We start from the raw sequence: 20,367 nt of genomic DNA, 5'->3' as shown, positions 1-20,367 counted from the left end.
CTGGATGTACAGCCCAGGCTATACTTGAACTCATAGAGATGCACCTGCTTCTCTCCCCAGTGCTAGTATTAGGTACAGGCCACCACACCCAGCCAGTATTGGGACTTTTAAGAGAACCAACCCGAGGGAACTGGAGAGTTGGCTCAAAGGTTAGGAGCACTGACTTCCAGAAGTCCTGAGTTCAATTCCCAGCAATCACATGGTGACTCACAACCATCTGTAATGAGATCTGATGCCCTCTTCTGGCTACAGGCAGACATTCAGACACAGCACTGATAACAAATAAAATAAATCTTAAAAAAAGAAAAAAATAACCAACATTATTGTATACATAACAAAAATTTGTTATTGTATACATAACAAATAAAATAAATCTTTTTTTTCAAATAAAATAAATCTTAAAGAAAAAGATAACCAACCTGAGCTAATACTGTGATGAAGTTTCGATTTAAATGGACAGCTTCATAAAGTGCCAGAAGAATGGCCTCATTGGTTCTAAGGAAAAAGAGAACAGAAAAAGAGATCAGATTCCTTCTTAAAGAGTAAAGAATGTAAAACACAACCATCAAGAGCTCCTCACTGTCAATCCCTCTATTTACCTTTGGACTCGTGCAAAAGAGCACAGGTTAAAGGCCAATTCTTCAGGCCCCTAGCCAGCTAAACCTGAGGGGTTGACACCCAGCCCTTAGGCATTTCAGTCACAGCACTTGGGAGACAGAGCTAGTAATGGTGATATAATGACCTAATGCTCTGTAGGCAGAGGTAACAGGATTACCACAAACTCAAGGCCAGCCAGGATCTGCACAGAGAGTTCCAGGGCAGCCAGGACTACACAAGGCAAGATCATGTCTCAAAAACTTTATTTTTTTCTTTAAGGCAGGGTCTCATGTTGCACAGATTGGCCTCAGCTCACTATAGCAGAGGGTTAGGGTAAACATCAGATCCTCCCATCTGCACCTCAGGAGTGCTGGGATAACAGGCATATGCCAATCACACCCAGTTTATTTAAGGACATCAAGCAGACGCTCTATCAATGCCTCTAAAGTAGAGATCTCCAAGAATCCATGGTTGCCTAAACCCCAAGAAACACTGGAAAAATCATTTTAAAAGGTCGTAATCTATAAAAGGTTGCAAGGAGGTGACACTTTCTGCTCTGTGCTCTCGAGTCAGCAAGAGAGCACACACAATGCCCAAGTACTTACTGTACCGAGATCTTCTCAGGGGCATCTGCTATGAACATGCTGCCCACCTGTGGACGGAAGGAGGAAGCACAGATTGTACACAGGAGGCCAAGAGAGAGGCTCTGGGCTTAACCAGTGAAAAACCATTGCTACTAGTAGCAAGCAAGGAACTCAGGACCACCAGTGACACACAAAAACCAGTCCACTTTGAAAACTGTAAAAGACTTACCAATAATAAATGAAATAATGAGATCCCTACTGCATCATCTAGGCTTTCAATGTGTAAGTTTAGTAACAATGTCAAGGTAGATGTCAGCCTAAATATTCTAACCACGGCATGTTTCCTGGAAACTGCGTGTGTGCAATCAGAACTGACTCACAGAGAACTTCAAGCTTATCCTGATACCTACAACTACAATCCCAAAGTCACAAGTTCAAGGTTAGTCTGGGCTACATAGACTATGTAGGGGCGGACCTGAGCTATAGTGTCAAAAACTTGTCTCAAAAGGAATAAAAGAAAATAATTTTTTAAACTTCAGAGAGAATAGATTGCTATCAACCAGCTAGAACTGTTGATGTAAAACCTGTTCTCCTTTCAGATCACAGGGTTTGAGCTTACATACTGTCAAGGACGGCAAATAAACACCTGGCACAAGTTGCCTTTAATACATGTGATTCCAGAAGTCAGATGTGGTGGTGCACACCTGCAAATTAAGTGCTTGAGAAGTAGAAGAAGGATCAGGAGTTCAAAATCATCCTCAGCTACATAACAAGTTCAATGCCAGCCTGGGTTTCAAAATACTCAACCTTAAAAAAATTTTGAAGATGTCTGAGAACAATATATCTAATTCACATAATCAAATATCAATATAAAATTCATGCTTCATAGCCTCTGAAACACTTCAGTGACTTATGTCTCAGAGTTATAAGATTCTTTTAAACTCAGGCTCTAAGAAGAAAAAGGGTAAGAATGCACAGGCACCAGGAGAAAAACTGCCTGGGGTGAGAGAAACAGTTGTTCTGTGCAAGAAGCTGTCTCAGTTCTAGGGCGCTTGAACACTAATGCCTCCCCACAAAGATGGGTTCCAATTTTGCCTACATTTTAGGATCCACTAGACTTATATATCTTCCCTTCTCTTTTTCCTTTTTACACTTTTTAACTTTCTTTATCTTCTTTTAAAATTTCTCTTATAGCCAGGAGGTGGTAGTGAACGCCTTCAGTGCCAGCCTGTGGTTTCAGTGCTTGCCTAGCATTTCCAAGTTCAGCTTCAATCCTCAGCACCACGTAAACTGAGCATGGGAGTGACAAACCTGATCCAGTCACTAGGGATCATGTGGCTACAGAAGACTACAAAAGGCCACTGGGGAGGACTCCCTTCTAGCCTGTGTTCTACAGTCAGCCTCCAAACAGAGCCAACTCATTCTTGAAATGGATTCTTGACTATGTTGCCAAAGTTGGTCTTGCATATGTAGGTTAAAGTAATTCTCCTCATCTTACCAAGTAGCTAGGACTACAAGGTCAATTCTTTTGTTGTTGTTTCCGCTTTGTTTGAGACAGAGCCTCTCTATATAACAAAAAAATTGGCCTTGCAGTCCCAGCTACCATTATTTCAAACATATCCAACCTGAGCCTAAATATGCCTACCCCTGAAGGCTTCCTGTACTTCTCAACAGGAAGAGAAAAAGCACAAGTAGAACTTACCATATTTGTTAAAGCAGAGAAAAAACCACTCTGGTGTTCTTCTTCCTTGTCTTTATACTGCCTAAAAAAAAATAGCCAAATTAAACTTCAGGATTTTTTTTTTACCAAGTATATATTCAACCCTGACATTCTAGGTAATCAGGGCAGCGTACTCTCAGAACGTCTGACTCCAGAACTAAAGCATGATGACGCTCTAGCCACGGCAGTCCCCCGCAAGCTGAGAGCACCCATCTGCTCTGGAGGGAGTGTGTACCAAAATGCCTGGCTACTTTGGGAGAGACTTAGAAAGCAAGCTGCAAAGTGTGAAATTCCTCTAGCATATGGCTGATCTAGTTATTTCCCAAACAGATGATTGCTTGAAAAGTGTGGCAGTGAAAATTCTTTCAGGCTGTGACAGTGAAAACCTTGTTTGTTTGAAGGAGAAAGAAAGTTGAAGAGCTAAAACATTTGTGGAGAAGGGACATACCGGCTGGCCCTTAGGGGGATTACAGATTTCTGGTTTCCATTCATGGAATGCCAAATCCTTCCCCTTCCATGGGATGAAGAAAAGCAAGAATCAATTTAAGAGACTAAACAAGGACTTTAGGAAGTTGAACCACTAATGAAAAAGAAACAGTTGGTTCATGAGTGTAACTCAGTAATAGAGGTTATTCTGAGCTTGCATAAGGCCCTGGGTTCAATCCCCAGGGGAAGAAAGAAACATTTGCAAATCTGTTAAATAAGACCTAACTCAATATGCTTTCTCTTTTCTATTCTTTTAAAGAATTTTAGTCAGGCTTGGTGGTACACACCTTTAATCCCAACACTCATTAAAAAAAGACAGGTGGATCTCAAGGTTTGAGGTTACCCTGGTCTGGTCTTCAGAGCAATTTTCAGCACAGCCAGGGCTAAACAAAGAAACCTTGTCTCAAAAACAAACAGACAACAACAAAACGAGTTTTAAAGTAGTTTTCACGAGCTTTCTTACATGGAAAATGGTACTTATGAGGCTCACTGAACAAAAAGGAAAGCCTGCTCTGTAGCTAAAGAGCTAATGAAATGCTCTGTAACAAACACCAAGGCTGAAAGAGAATGTGCCTAATTGTTTAAACTAAAGGTGGGCATTAACTTGAGGGCAGCTTTTCCCAGATAGGAAACAAAGCCCCACGGATACCAGCAGGCTGAGCAGGTGCATGTGCATGCGCCAGACCTCTAGCCAGACCTCTAACTATGCTTTGGGATAGGCTAGGAATTTTTATCTACGAATTCTAATGAACCTCTTCCCTACTCTCCCAGTTCAAGAGAAACAGCCTTTTCCCTGCGGAGAAGTAGACTCACCTATTGTACTCAGACAAAGCCTGAGTGATCACAAGCCCCATTCCCTGGAAGAGAAAACACAGCACAGTTGAAACAAGCAAGGAGCCCAAGGTGCTGGTGGCATTGCTACAGCTCAGCTACAGCTCAGCCAGGGAGAACATAAACCCTAAAGTCTATACCCAGGAAGCTCCACCAGAAAGCTGCCTTCAAGAACAGAAATTCTGCTGGGGTGGGGGGACGGATGGCACAGGCCTCCCAGCACTTGGGAGGCAGAGGCAGTTGAATCTCTATGAATCCAAGGCCAGCCTGGTCTACATAGCAAACTATAAAACAGCTAGGACTATTACACAGAGAAACCCTATCTCAAAAAACAACAACAACAAAATTAGAGGATAAGGAGAGAAAGCCAAATACTGGTCATCCTTTTCTCCCTAAAGTCAGAAAGCAGAAGTCCCTTTGCAAAATTTTCGGGACACATATAGCAGATATACATCATCCTTAATGTTTCAGCTTCCTAGAGTCAGGCTATGAGTAGTATCAAGCCTTTTCTGCACACAGGAAGTTCAGGGCTGGAGAGGTGGCATGGTGATAAGGAGCACTTACTGCACAGGTTTAGTTCCCAGCAAACACAAGGAGGCTCAAACCATTCTAACTCCAGTTCCAGGAAATCTGATGCCACCTTCTGGTCTTTTCAGACACCAGGCAACACATATGGTGCCACAGGAGGCCATACACTGGTAATCCCAGCACTAAAGAGGCTGGAACAGGAGGACTAGGAATTTAAGGCCAGCTTGGACTACACAGTGGGACTCGAAAAACAAAAACCAAACTCATGATAAAGTACTCTGCTTTCTGGGATTTTTTTTTTGGGGGGGGGGGTTGTTTGTTTGTTTCTCTGGAGAGAAGGTTTCTCTGTGTAGCCCTGGCTGTCCTGGAACTCTGTAGACCAGACTGACCTCAAACTCACAGAGATCCACCTGCCTCTGACTTCCCAGTGCTGGGATTAAAGGTGTGCACCACCACCAATAAGCTTCGGATTCATTTTTTATCTGTTTATTGTGCACTGGAAATTGAACCCAAAATTTGTAAGTTCTATCCCCAGACCTTTTTCTTCTGAGACAGGCCGCACTAGTACCACAGGACAGCTCTTAACCTGAACTTTCTGACCAGTTTCCATTACAAGCACCACTACCCCAGCTTCTCTCTCTTGTTTTTGTTGTTGTTGTTTTGAGACAGGGTTTTTCTGTGTAATGTTTCTAGCTGTCCTGGAACTCACTCTGTAGATCAGGCTGGCCTTAGACTCACAGAAATCCTCCTGCCTCTGACTCCCCAGTGCTGGGATTAAAGGCGTGCGCCACCACCACCCAGCAGCTTCTCTCTTCTTAGAGTCCACTGAAAATAAGGCAAGTGATATAACACCAAAAGCTCAAGAACCCAGAGACTCACATTCAGCGTAGCTTCATCATCCACAATGGACAGCTTCACGATATAAGGGTTCACCGACTGCAGGAAGAGAGAAGAGTGAAGGTGAGTGCCACCAAGCTGAGAAAGGCTGTTAGCTGATTAAGAAAGGGATAACAAAATGCTTCTGCAAGCCCTATTTCCATAGCGATGCTCCCAACATCCAAACCCAAGGCATCTTGCCTGCTGACAGCCCCTATTTCCAGTGACTCTCTCATCTCACATGGGTATCTGTCAAGTGCACATGTGTGCATGTCTGCACACACACACAAATGTCAGTTCTACTCTACCTACATTTTCCTCGACGTTGAATTAGCTCATGTTTATGTTCATTTACCTCTCCTGTTTTTCCTTCTTCTAAAAAGTGAATACTCTGAAAAACTCAATTTGTCCTGTCCTATGAGTCCGTAGGGATAGTGGTCTTTTGAGAGAAATAAAACCTTCTTTCCCTTAAGACACATATTTGTAAGTTGCTAACTTACACGCTCATCCCAAAGGCTCTCTAACCATTTCAAAACTACATCCAAGGACTGATTCACCCACCCGGAAAACAAAGCCACCTCAGGGGTGGGAAGTGGCAGCTGCTTAACAGTCAGAGAGGCCATTTATGGAGATCTGATACCCAAATAACACTGCAGGGGGTACTGCAGAAAAGGATGTTATTACCCAAGCAACAATCTGCTCAGGACACTGGGATTTGATGACGGTCCCATCACTTACTGCACTGGAAGATGACTGGAGCTTTTCCAGACCCCGTCTCAGCTGGGCACATATTTAAACGACTACTTCTTAAAAGTGGGATGAGAGTCAATGACCTGCTCACCTTAAAAGCATCCCATCCACAGGATGTGAGGAAAGTTCTCCTGAGGATCCAGCACTAATTCCAACCCAAGGAGGGCTTGTAACAAAAGTATTCAGGCTGGCAGTGTTTACAGCTACCAAGAAAACTCAAGAAACCTGAAACCAAAACTGAAAAGCTAATACCTCACACAGACCTCATTCAAGTTTCAAAGCACATCTTTCAAGTCAACTGGGGACAAAAAATGAAAGTTTTGTTCTCTTAACAACCCAAATGTTTATTATGTTTTACATTATTATTATTATTATTTTATTATGCTACAGACTGTCAGGCAAGATCTGATGCAGGTGGATCCTTGAAAAAGAAAATCAGCAGATGGCTGACCTAGAGATGTTACCATGTTAACAGCAACATTAAAAAAAGCAAAGTGTGCTTGTTTTGTTTTTGAGACAGGGCCTCACTATGTAGCCTTGGCCTCCCCACATCTTACTACATAAACCAGGCTGACCGCTAACTTACAGAGATCTGCTTGCCTCTACCTCTGCCTATCCCTCTGCCTCCTGAGAGTAAAAATTAAAGGCATGCACCACTACCTGGCCAAAGCACATTTTTTTTGACATTATTTTTCTAAGTATTAGTCACTCACCTTCCCAAAACAACACTGTGAGGTGACAGTCAGGATCCTCAAGATACCAACATAAACAGGAAGATTTATGCTTTGATTCCCCTTATTAATTATGACACAATACACAAATTATGACATCGAACACACCGGAGAAGCTCTGTTACTTTGCGTGACCATGTTACTACCATATATGCACAGAGGTGTGAGCATGCATGTGAAGCCCAGATGCCATCTTCCGCTATCATTCCTCAGGAATCATTCACCTTGCCTTCTGGCTGGGTTTCTCACTGGGACCTGGGACGTGAGGCTTGCCAACTAGGCAAAGCTGCTCCAAACTGGGGTTACAAGTGTGTGCCACCATGTCACCTTCTGACAAGAAAGCTGTGACTGCATTCAGACCCACCATGTTTATGCACAAGTGCTTAACCAGCTATGCCATCTCCCTAGCCCAGGAAAGCTCTTTAGGAAAAAGGGAGCAAGGAAAACAAAAACAAAAACAAAAACAAAAACAAAACAAAAAAAAAACAAGGAATGAAAGAGAGAGGGAGGGGGGAGGGAGGAAGGAAGGAAAAGAAAAGAAGGAAGCAAAGAAGGAAGAAAAAAGGAAGGAAAGAAGGAAGGAAGGAAGGAAAAGCTTGCAAATAAGTGTGATTTGGTTTTTTAATTTAGCGAAACAAGAGGCTCAGAGCAAAAGATGGGTTTTAGATCATTATCTCAAACAGTGGTGGTGCACGCCTTTAATCCCAGCACTTGTGAGGCAGAGGCTTCTCTGTGAGCTGTAGCCAGCCTGGTCTACAAAACAGAAGCCAGGACAGCCAGAACTATTACAGAAAAATCCTATCTCGAAAGCCACACACACACACAAACAATTCTAATTGCCCCACACTATATCCTGGCATCCTAGCACCCCAGCATGCTGGTTGTTCCGAAACCGGAAGCAATCTACTTCTCATCCACAAGACAGAATTCAAACTCAACAAGTACTTTACCACTAAGTATACTTGCAGTTACTTCTTTAATTGTTCTTAAATTTTGGGGTTCTAACTTTCTAAGTTTTACCTGTCTCTTTTCATTGTTTGTCTCTAAAATAGAATGCATCATTAAAATGAGCAAGAATTATACATGCTATTGATGTGGGAGTGTTATATATCAATCTGTTGATTTCATTGGTTAAGTAATAAACAAATTGCTTGGGCTCATGGCTTAGAACATAGGTGGGCGGAGTAAACAGAACAGAAAGCTGGGAGGAAGAGGAAGTGAGCTCAGACTGACAGCTCTGTTCTCTGGAGCAGAGACGCCATGCTGCCCGCTCCCGGGCAGACACACACGATGAAGCTCCGACCCAGGATGGACGTAGGCTAGAATCTCCTTGGTAAGCCACCTCGTGGGCTACACTAGAAATGGGCTAGTCCAGGTGCGAGAGTTAGCCAAGAAGAGGCTAGATAGAAATGGGCCAAGCAGTGTTTAAAAAAATACAGTTTCCGTGTAATTATTTCGGGTAAAGCTAGCCGTGGGGGCGGCCGGGTGCCAGGGACGCAGCCCCGCTGCTCTTATTTCAACATGCTATCCTTTCCTTATTTCTTTTTGGTTTTCTTTTTATTTGATTTAATTTGTTTTTTTGGGTCAGAGTTTCTCTGTGTTAGCCCTGGCTGTCATCCTTGGAATGTGCTCTGTAGACCAAGTTAGAACTCTGCTGCGGGATAATGCTCTTGTACCCTGTAAAGACTTGTCACTTGTATTGGTTTTAATAAAACACTGATTGGCCAGTAGCCAGGCAGGAAGTATAGGTGGGGTGACCACACTAGAATTCTGGGAAGAGGAAAGGCTCTGTCTGCAGTCACCACCCAGACAGAGAGGAAAGAAGAAAATGCTATACTGAGAAGAGGTACCAAGCCATGTGGCTAAATATAGATAAGATTATGGGTTAATTTAAGTTGTAAGAGTTAGTTAATGAGGGCTGGGCGGTGGTGGTGCACACCTTTAATCACAACACTCAGGAGGCAGAGGCAGGCGGATCTCTGTGAGTTCAAGACCAGCCTGGTCTACAAGAGCTAGTTCTAGGAAAGGCTCCAAAGCTACAGAAAAACCCTGTCTTGAAAAACAAAAAAAAAAAAAAAGAGAGAGAGAGTTAGTTAGTTAGTTAATAATAATCCTGAGCTAATAGGCCAAACAGTTTATAATTAATATAAACCTCTCTGTGTTTGAGACGTAACAGCGGCAGGACCAGGCAGAACTGCACCTGCTTTACCACCCCGAGTGCTAGGATTAAAGGTGTGTACCAGAGCTTTTTATTTATTTATTTATTTGGTTTTCAAGACAGGGTCTCACACTGTGTGGCCCTGGCTGCCTGACTGTCCTGGAACTCATTTTGTAGACCAGTGTGGCCTTGAACTCAGAGATCCACCTGCCTCTGCTTCTTAGTGCTGGAACTAAAGGTGTGTTCCTCCACCACCTAGATCTTTACTTATTTTGTACCTGGGTAACTAGTCTCTGACATCTTTACTCCTTCCTAGAGAGATTCACAGCTTGCCTTAAGGGAACAGGACAGACTGCTGTAGCAGCTAAAACATCCTCCCCAGCACCCCTTCTCCTAGTGGCTTGTATAAAACTTCACTGGCTCTTAGTTTAGCTCTGCTCTCTTGGAATTCCTCATGCTCTTGTCAAAGACTTCCTGCTCCCCTGGAATCGGGCTTCTTTAATGGCATCTAGTGAGCAACTTATATCCAAAGCTGCAAATCCCAGAGAAAGCATGTCCACCAGTTCTTCTGAGGTTTCTGACACAACAAAGATGCATCCCTCACTCCAGAAATACAATTTTCTCCAGTCTTAGGGTGTGTCCCATTTTTCAGGCTGACATTTCAGGGCCCTACTGGGCTGAGCCAGGGTTCACTTTGCACTTAGAAAAGCCAGCCAATCCACGGCCTCAGAATGGCTGTATCCACCAGAAAGCAGTGAAGTACTCACTAGGGACGACGGCGTGTTCCTGTCACATGGAACTCAACTTCTTTAGCTTTCCTCAGCATTTTTCCTCAGCTATTTTTCTTACTCTTGTACTAAGGCCCCAGAGGCTTTTACACATGACAGAGATCATAATGGCTACCATGTCAGCACCTCCAGACTGCCAGTAAAAACAGGTATTGGAGATAAATTACATGTTTATTTGTAGATCTACACCCCATTATCAACTCCTCCACATCAAGGTTGTTGCACAGACCCCAGACTCTCCAGAGTACCCCCTTCTCACAGCCTCTCCTCATTACAACAAGTTGTCCATCAGTCTGTCTGAATAAAATCACCCAGTGATGCAGACGTTATGACACAGGCCTGTGGTAACAGTACCTGGGAGGCTGAGGCAGGAAGACTCCTGAAAGCTAGAAGCCAGCTCAGGCTACACAGCAGTATGAGGACAGCCAAGCCTGTGGCCTAAATAACAAAGTCCTGACCAAAAAAAAAAAAAAGTAAAGAAAAAAGGAAGGAAAGAAGAAACACTTAAAAAAAAAAAAAAAAACCTAAATCATGTCACCAGCTGGCATACTCTTCACTGACTTGTCCAGAAAGCTAAGCAGCGACCATATGTTCTCAGAGTCCTGCCGCTTATTAGTGAAGAAAGTTCCCCTAGCACAGCACTAACTTCAGAGAGTCGTTCTTAGTATCCAGGACTTACCTGCTGCTTCCTCCTCCTCCAGGGAGTCCCTGAGGATCCCGGTCTTCCCTGAGCAACCTCCCCCCATTCCTATGCATTTTGCCTTCTGAGAGGAGTAAGGCACACGCACCATTCTCTGGGTTCTGCTTTTCATTTCAAAAATGAAAACCAAGAACCTAGCTGGGCATGGTGGCATACACTTATAACCCAACACTTGGGAGAATGAGGCATGGCTCACCACAGATTTGGGGCCACCCTGAGCTATAAGATGAAACTCTGTATTGAGGGGAGGGAAAGAGAAGTGGGTGGTGGGGCACAGTGATGTACTGGGAAGGCAAAAGCAGGAAAACTAGTTCAAAGCCAGCCTGGGCTGCATGGGACCCTGGCTTCTAACTAAAATTACAGTCAGGTGTGATACTATACACTAATGCAGGCCGCGAATGGACCTTGAAGTAGGACTGCCAAAACTTTGAGGTCAGTGGGAAAGGGAGGGTGGCGGTGGGAGTGACCTCCAGTATTGTTAAAGATAGAGTAATATCTTCAACTAAAATCTTCATTAAAATCAGGAGCTCAGTTGAGTGGTGGTGGCCCAAGCCTTTAATTCCAACCCTCAGGAGGCTGAAGCAGGGGGATATCTGTGAGTTCAAGGCCAGCCTGGTCTACAAAGCAAGTTCCAGGACAGCTGGGACTGTTACACAGAGAAATCCTATCTCAAAAAAATAAATAAATAAATAAATAAATAAATAAAACAAAACAAAACGAACAAAAGAGCCAGAGAGCTCTTAGACCAACAGTGATAAGATGCATAAAACAAGTCTTGCCAGAAATAGTCACACAGGCCTGCAGATCACAGAACGGAGTCAGGCACAGGGAGGGCACACTAGAGAGGCACGACTTCCAGACCAGCCCACTCTACATACTGAATTCTAGGCTAGTCAGGGCTACATAGCAGTATCCTATTTAAAAATATATATATATTGGAACTAGAGAAATGGTTTAGTGATTAAAAGTACTTGCTGTTCTTGCAGAAGACCCTGGTTCAGTTCTCAGCATCCATGTCATGTCCCCAGTTCCAGGGGAATCCGGTGCCCTCTTCTGGCCTTTAAGGGTAACTGCATGCACATGCTACATATATATATGTACTCAGTCACACACACACATACATGTAAAATAATCTTCCAAAGCAGATGCAGTAGGACTGCGATTTCTAATTCTGGTTTATCATTTTGCTTGACTGGGTTTGTCTGTTTGCTTGTTTGTTTGTTTGTTTTGAGATAGGATGTTACTTTGTACCCCAAGCTGGCCCAGAATTTACCATGTAGCACAGCTGTCCTTGAATTTGTGGCAAGCCTCTGTCTCAGCCTGCAAGGTGCTGAGATTACAGGCATGAGCAATCTTACATAGGTTCAGTTAGGGATCTTTTAAAAAATAAATGATCAGTTCCTCTCCCACAAATTCTGATTCAGTGTAATATAACTAGAGTTAATAATCCAAACCCTTTTTGATTTTTAAAAAGTTCCTGCCAGGTGTTGATGGCGCACTGGAAAGACAGAGGCAAGCAGATTTCTATGAGTTCCATGCCAGCTTGGTCTCTAGAACAGTTGTGGGTAACAGAAAAACCTGTCTGGGGAAAAAAAAAAGTTCCTAGGGGGTTGAGCATGGTAGCAATTACTCTAATCCTAGCACTCAGCGGAAACAGGAAGGTCTATGTGAGTTCCAGGATAGCCAAGGATATGCAGTAAGACTGTCTCAAAAACAAAAAATGAAAAACAATACTCCTAGGTAAAAGTCAGGCATAGTAGTAAATGCCCATAAATGCCACCACTCAGGAGATAAAAGCCAGGTATAGTAGCAAAAACCCAGTTCACCAAGAGCCCGTCTTCTATGTTCAGCGGTCTTATAAAATGGCTGCTGTGTCCAGCAAGATGACTACGGAAATAACAACTGCACACTAGGGACCCACGTACCTCGTATTTTCTGTAGTTGACCAGCAAAGCCAAGAGGACTACAGCATCATACCCATGCTCTCTACGACTTGGGGGATGGGACAGTATCTGTAACAAGAAGCACAGTACATAACGCCTAAGTGCTAAGTCCTGGTTCCATGGAAGGCGGACTGAAAATGTGAAGAGCATCTATAAGAGAAAGGCATCAGAAAGCTGGCCTACCTGTAGAATCGCTTCAAATATACTGTTGATCATTACATATTCCAGGATAGTGTTCTGACTGATGTTGTCTGTAACCTGAATGCAATAGAAACACTTGTGAAGGTCTGTACCACGCACCTGACATCTCATGTGTATCTACTACCCTAGCATCTAAGTGACAGAAATGTCAAAGCAAAGAGCAAACAAAAATATCCCAAGATTCAGAATTCCCAGAACCATTTTCAAGAGAGACCCAATGAAAACGAAAAGTCAGACAATCCAAAAGATGGTAGTTCTCCTGGAATATCCCTGCCAACATGACAGGTATCAACTGGAGATGGCTCAGCAGGTTAAGGCCCTTGCCACCAAGCCTGATGACCTGAGCTTCACCCTGGAACCCATATGGTGGAAGAAGAGACCCAACTCCGGAAATCTGTCTTCTGACCAACATGACTTTTTGTATGGAAGGGACACACACGAACTAAAAATTAGTTTTAAAATGTTTAAGTAAAATAAAAAATAAAGTGATAAGATAATATCATATAACCTGCAGGTTAAAAATGCCAGTAGCTGCTCAATGGTTAATTCCCCAAAAGCCTAATTCCATACAACTAACTTCCCTCTATATGTTCAGACCAAAGGGAATGATATAATATCCCAGTAAAGAATTTCTCTTTTTCCTTTGGGAAGAAACTCAACTAGGTTTGACTCTGCTGTGATTAACACCCTTGACAAACATATGGGGGTCACTTACAGTCACTAAGCAAAGAAGAAGTTTCAGGCATAAACTCTTCAGACTTTCGGAACCTTCTGCACAAAGTAGTGAATCCAAACTCTCCATCAAGTTCTGGGAAAAAGAACCATAAACATTAAGGCACACCAAGTAACACTTAGACCTTGTGCTGTTATGTTCTGCAGGATAAAGTGAATAACTGTGAATCAACTGTATCATTTCCCTAGTCCAGGCCATGCAAGATCAAAAAAGACTTCAAAGTCTAGCTACTTGGAGACAATGCTTTAGAACAACCACAGAGAACAATGGGGTATTTACTCCTGTACTACATGAATGTTGGAAGCTTTACACACAAATAAACCTTAAGATCAAAAGAATGAAGTAGTTTGAAAAGGGAAACCTAATGGTTTAATAACTACACATGAGTTTCAGTATTTGTCAAAGAAAGTGCATCATCATGTAGGCACACTGGACCAGTGAGAGACACATCAAATTCACTACTGGGAATCAATGGCCATCTGAGCAATCCAACAAAGCTAGCTGGGTTCATCAGGATCAACTTCAATTGACAATGTAATTGGAATTTGATGCTTGCACTAAAAAAAAAAATAGCTTTTAGACATAAACTAAGAAAAGGTAAAAACCTTCCAACTATGACAGAGGGAAGAAGGAAAAGAATATTCTAGATTAAGTGAAGGGAAAAAATTCAAGGCTAGGGGGCTGAAGAGATGGTTCAGAGGTTAAGAGCACTGGTTGCTCTTCCAGAGGTCCTGAGTTCAATTTCCGGCAACTACATGGTAGCTCACAGCCATCTACAGTGAGATCTGGTGCCCTCTTCTGGCCTGCAGGCATACACGGAGGCAGAATGTTGTACACATAATAAATAAATCAATCTTTTTTTAAAAAAAGTTCAAAGCTAAAAAATGGCTCAGTGGTTAAGAGTACTTGTTTTTTCAGAACACCTGGATTTTTTAGTTCCCAGGACCCATATCGTAGTTCAAAGCCATCTATAACTCCAGTTCCAGGCATGCAAGCCCTCTTCTAGACTCTGAGGGCACCAGGTAGGTACATGGTATGAGTACTTGCATGAAGGAGAAAAAAAAAAAAAAAAACCTCACACATGCCAGGCGGTGGTGGTGCATGCCTTTAATCCCAGCACTCTGGAGCCAGAGGCGGGAGGAGTTCAAGGCCAGCCTGGTCTATAAGAGCTAGTTCCAGGACAAGCTCCAAAACCACAGAGAAACCTGTCTTGGAAAAAAAAAAAAAAAAAAAAAAAACCAACAGACTTAAGGATTCAGCATGATGGAATTTCAAAATGAAGATTCAAAATAAAATGTTTCGGTTGGATGTAGTGACGTATGCCTTTAATTCCAGCACTGGAAGGCAGGGGAAGGAGGATCTCTGTGAGTTTGAGGCCAGCCTAAAACACATATCGACTCAGTGAGTTCTAGAACAGCCAGGACTACAAAATAGAAAGACCCTACAAAAATAAGACAAGAAGCCGGGCGGTGGTGGCGCACGTCTTTAATCCCAGCATTCGGGAAGCAAAGGCAGGCGGATCTCTGTGAGTTCGAGGCCAGCCTGGTCTACAAGAGCTAGTGCCAGAACAGGCTCCAAAGCTACAGAGAAACCCTGTCTCGATAAACTAAAAATAAATAAATAAATAAATAAATAAATCAAGATGTTTCAGTTAAATTAAACATGTGAGCATCTTTCAAAGTAAGACCTTGAAACTTTCACAATTTTAGTTTAAAAGAAAGACAAAAGAAAGTAATTTCAAGTCTTCTGGCCTCCAACCTATGCTATGTGAACACACACAAAAAATAAAAAGTTATAAAGCTTTTTGATAATAAATTAATAACAAGACTCCTAACATCTACTCTTGACCTCAACACACACACACACACACACACAAACTAGAAAACTATAGCTGAGCACAGTGGTACACGCCTATAATCCCAGCACTAGGAAAGTAAAGACAAGAAGACCCTGGGGTCTGTGGACCAGCCAGTCTAGAGCTCCAAGGCTCAGTGAAAAACCTTGTCTCAGAGAAATAAGGTGGAACCTGATAGAAGACATGCAGTGTTGGAGAGGCCTGAGATCTTGGCTTACTTTACAGAGGAAGATCTTGAAGAAGTGCCCTTCTTTCTCCACCAAAATTCAAAGAAGACATTTCACCCCCGAGGAAGTACCAGAAAGTATGTTTCTGTGATCTCCTGTCTGCTAGAAAACTACCCTGCCAGCTATTACAAAGCAAAACCTTTGATCCAAATAAGCCAAGCCTACCCATAGGAACACAAGCCAACAATGTAACTTTGTCTGTAAAAAGTTTTCATGTGTTGAGGAGGCCAGGGGTCCAGGATTGTGTCTGAAAGACAGTAAGCTATTACAGAGAAAGAAGCACAGAGGAACATAAAGGAAGATTGAATGAGTGCTGAAGAGTCCAGGATAGAGGGGATAGAGAAATGGGCAGGACAGCAAAGGTGAAATAGATGGGCAGGGATGAAGCAACAGAGCCGGCAAAGAATGATCTAGCTCGCTACAGACAGTGCCACCTCTGGACTATTGGTCTCGGATGCTATAAGAAAGCAGGCTGAGGAAACCATGAGGAGCAAGCCAGAAAGCAGTACTTCAACGCCTCTGCTTCAGTCCCTGCTTCCAGGCTCCTGCCCTGACTTCCCTGAATGATGGATTGTGAACTGTAAGATGAAATAAACCCTCCCCACCCCCAAATTGCTTTTGGTCATGAAGACATTCTCCAGGGAGAAACACCGCAGCGCACACTGTGGTTCTCTGCCTTGCCAGTACTGTGTTATAGTCAAAGGAACATTAGGTCCTGTTAGAACCTGACGGATATTTTCCTTCATTCGGACCTTCTTCTAGTTATTGTTCAGAAAGCTGATCCCTGGTATTGTCCCAGTTCCAGTACATTGAGGGATCCTGATGGCTGCTCACTAAGGTGTGCGTCTTGTTCAGTTACATGTCTGGTCTGCACAGAAATCTACACCTTGTAAGTCTCATCAAAGCGCAGGTTTTCTTACTCTTATTTCTTTTTTTTTAAATATTTATTTATTATGTACACAATATTCTGTCTGCATGTACGCCAGAAGAGGCCTCATTACAGATGGTTGTGAGCCACCATGTGGTTGCTGGGAATTGAACTCAGGACCTTCGGAAGAGCAGGCAATGCTCTTAACCTCTGAGCCATCTCTCCAGCCCTCTTACTCTTATTTCTAAAGACAGAATCCCACCATTTTTTTTAATGGAGTGGAAGAAATAAGATACTGTTTTAATATTAGTACACAAGAGATGATTTGACATTTATTGGAACTGGAGTCACTACACCAAGTTTAAAGAGCCAGGGGAAGTCACAGCTGGCCCATGTGGAGTAGTCTTGCCCAGTAGGAGGGTGTGCGTGAACCGTGGGAGTATAGCTTGGTGGTACTATCTCATGTAGGGGTTCCACTGTTGAGCTCTGGCCTCCACATGTATTCCTTCCACAAACACATGCATATCACAATCACGCACGCACACACGCACACACACACACACACACACACACATACACACACACAATTTTTTGAGGAGGAGGAAAAGGAAAGGGACACAAGGTAGATTTTAGAATGATCAAAGGTCCATGAAAAGGGGCTGAGAGTGTAGTTCAATGATAGTGTGCTTGCCTAGCTTTCATAAGGCCCTGGGTTCAAACCCGAATATAAAGCAGATATATGTCTATAATTCCAGCATTCAAAAGGATAATGATTTTTTTCTTCTGGGAGGCAATTAAACTGTTTTTTTAATTAAAAGTGGTTATGTTTGTTCAGTTTAAGAATCAACTACACAATACATGAATTACAAGAGTGTTCTAATAAAAAGATAGTGATAGTGCCTTAGTGTTAGAGCCCTATCTAACATACACCATGCTGGATCCCCAGTAGGGGAGGAGGGATGAGAGGAAGAGGAGAAACAGTCTAAGTGAAAAAAAATTTATGTGAACACGAGCTGTGATCAAGAGCTCCAGAGCAGAATGCAAACTTATGCTTAGAGATGTAAGAAACTCAGACTACTACAGAAACTGATGAAGACATATGAAGAAATACATATATCACAAAATAGAATACTCTAATGTTCTTTCCCAGAGAGATTGTGTCATTTCAATTGCCTGTCCATTGACAGTTGGCTGAAACAAAGAATTTATCCTGTGTAGAAATCAGGAACTTTGTATAATTAATTGCCTCTTCCCAGGTACAAGACATACAAAGAAAGATATCTGCATACCTTTTTGTTTTATTGTTGTTGTTTGGTTAGCTTTTTTGGTTTGGTTTGGTTTGGTTTGGTTTTGGTTTCTTGAGACTGGGTTTCTCTGGGTAGTCTTGTCTGTCCTAGAACTCACTCTGTAGACTAGGCTGGTCTTGAACTCACAAATATCTGCCTGCCTCTGCCTCCCAAGTGTTGGGCTTAAAGGAGTGCACCACCACGGTCCGGGCATTCTGCACACATTTTGGTAAGTAACAAATGACATGAGGAAAGCCAGCAAGATGGCTCAGCAGGTAAAGATGCTTACCATATAAGCCCGCAGACCTGATTCTAACTCTGACTTATACACGTGCACCATAGCATGTAGGCACTCACACACATTATACATACACACACACATTCTTCTCCAGTGGTCAGAGGACTGCCCCTCTTAAATGAATGCATCTGTAATCACACCGTCTTAAGCTCAAGCGCACTGTGCCTTCCTGACCTCCAGTGCCATCACCACAGCTCTTCCTCAGGAGTCAATTTTCTCACTGTGCAGTTGTCCTGGTTGTTTTCTTTTTTTTTTTAATATTTATTTATTTATTGTGTATACAGTGTTCTGTCCACATATATGCCTGCAGGTCAGAAGAGGGCACCAGATCTCAATACAGATGGTTGTAAGCCACCATGCTGTTGCTGGGAATTGAACTCAAGACCTCTGGAAGAGCAATCACTGCTCTTAACCGCTGAGCCATCTCTCCAGCCCCTCCCCCCCGGTTGTTTTCTTTAAATTAAACTTAATGGGATTTTTTTTAACTTGAGAGAGATAGACAAACAGGCTGAAAAGACAGCTTAGTGCTCAAAAACATTTATTGCTCTTATAGATGAGCCATGATCAGTTTCCAGCACCCACATCAGGCTGGCAACCGTTTGAAACTCCAATTCCAAAGGATCCGATACCCTCGTCGTACCTCTCAGTCATCGCGCACACATGAAGTACACAGACATATACGCAGGAAAAACATCTATACACATAAAATAAACCTTTAAAAACTATAACAAATAGTTTTTAAAAAGTCTTATCCTCTGTAATTTAAGTCTGAAGTCAGTCTCAGCTACTAAGAGTCTGTCAAAGAGCCAAAAGCACACAAGGATTGTGGGCAGCAGAGGACTTGCCTTCCGTGCAGAACAGCATGCCTTTGTTCCTAGAACCACAAAATAGCTGGGGTTTTTTTTGTTGTTGTTTGTTTGTTTGTTTTTCGAGACAGGGTCTCTCTGTGGCTTTGGAGCCTGTCCTGGAACTAGCTCTGTAGACCAGGCTGGTCTCGAACTCACAGAGATCCGCCTGCCTCTGCCTCCCGAGTGCTGGGATTAATAGCGTGTGCCACCATCACCCGGCAATAGCTGATCTTGTAGCTTTACATATTTTATCTAAGTTCATAAATGTCATAAAAATCTGGATGGTGGTAGTTCATGTCTTTAAACCCAACACTCAGGAGGCAAAGGCAGATGAATCTCTGTAAGTTCAAGGCCAGCCTGATCTATAAAGCCAGTTCCAGGATACCCAGGGCTAACTGTTACACAGAGAAATCCAGTCTCAGAAAGCCAAAATCTGACTCCAAATCTTCTAGTATGTCTGTCTACAGGAAGCATCACCAACGGCAGTCAAGAGATAAGCTATTCAGGGGCTGGAGAGATGGATCTTCCAGAGGTCCTGGGTTCAAGTCCCAGCTGTAACTCCAGTTCCAGGGGATTCAACACCCTCATATGGATACACACGTAGACAAAACACCAATGCACATAAAATAAAAATAAATCATAAAAAGTCATAAATCATAAAAATCATAAAAAAAAAAGAACTATTCAGAGCCACATACACATTTCTGCCTCACCTTCATGCACAGCTCCGCTTTGTCAAAGCCCATCAGCATGTTGATAATGTCAAATCCAGATGTAGACTTATTCTTCTGGTGGACTCCTCGAATTAGTGCACACAAGGTCTGCAGAGATGGGAAAACAATTTTTCTAGAGAGAAAGTCTCCACACTACGAGTACACTAAATCTGCAGCTTCCTCCTGCAACTTCAGAACTAAGTCTTGACAAGGCTGGCTGACCTTCAATTTCTGCTGCTCTGAGTTTGAAAACAGCTTCAATGTTAACATGAAAATCCAGAAACTGGGCTGGAGATATGGCTCAGCGATTAAGAGCACTGGCTGCTCTTCCAGAGGTCCTGAGTTCAATTCCCAGCACCGACATGGCAGCTCACAACTGCCTGTAACTCCAGTTCTAGGACATCTGACCCTCACACCAATAAACATAAAATAATAAAATAAATTTTTAAAAAAATCCAAAAAACTACAGAGAAACCCTGTCTCAAAAAAAAAAAAAAATCCATGGGGGCTGGAGAGATGGCTCAGTAGTTAAGAGCATTGCCTGCTCTTCCAAAGGTCCTGAGTTCAATTCCCAGCAACCACATGGTGGCTCACAACCATCTGTAAAGAGGTCTGGCGCCCTCTTCTGGCCTTCAGGCATACAGAC

The 20,367-nt window shown here is 42.9% G+C and overlaps 1 protein-coding gene across 2 annotated transcripts in view; it reads right to left on the bottom strand.

Moving 5' to 3' along the window:
• The window catches only part of Armh3 (armadillo like helical domain containing 3), a 190,141-nt gene that overhangs the window by 148,308 nt on the left and 21,466 nt on the right, over positions 1 to 20,367 (bottom strand). The window contains exons 5-13 of one of the 2 annotated variants that reach the window (XM_041662014.1): positions 19,722 to 19,829; positions 13,609 to 13,701; positions 12,876 to 12,950; positions 12,675 to 12,761; positions 5,626 to 5,682; positions 4,201 to 4,244; positions 2,884 to 2,944; positions 1,203 to 1,249; positions 420 to 495 (exon numbers count right to left, since the gene is read on the bottom strand). In XM_041662014.1, coding sequence (XP_041517948.1) covers positions 420 to 495; positions 1,203 to 1,249; positions 2,884 to 2,944; positions 4,201 to 4,244; positions 5,626 to 5,682; positions 12,675 to 12,761; positions 12,876 to 12,950; positions 13,609 to 13,701; positions 19,722 to 19,829 — 648 coding nt within the window. The remainder of the gene's footprint in view (positions 1 to 419; positions 496 to 1,202; positions 1,250 to 2,883; positions 2,945 to 4,200; positions 4,245 to 5,625; positions 5,683 to 12,674; positions 12,762 to 12,875; positions 12,951 to 13,608; positions 13,702 to 19,721; positions 19,830 to 20,367) is intronic. The other variant, XM_041662015.1, reaches the window with a different exon arrangement.

This window comes from Microtus oregoni, unplaced genomic scaffold (genome assembly GCF_018167655.1).
Source record: "Microtus oregoni isolate MIOR12 unplaced genomic scaffold, Mior012 000012F_ref0000307, whole genome shotgun sequence".
Lineage (NCBI taxonomy): Eukaryota > Metazoa > Chordata > Mammalia > Rodentia > Cricetidae > Microtus > Microtus oregoni.
This window is presented reverse-complemented; position numbering and strand designations above follow the sequence as displayed.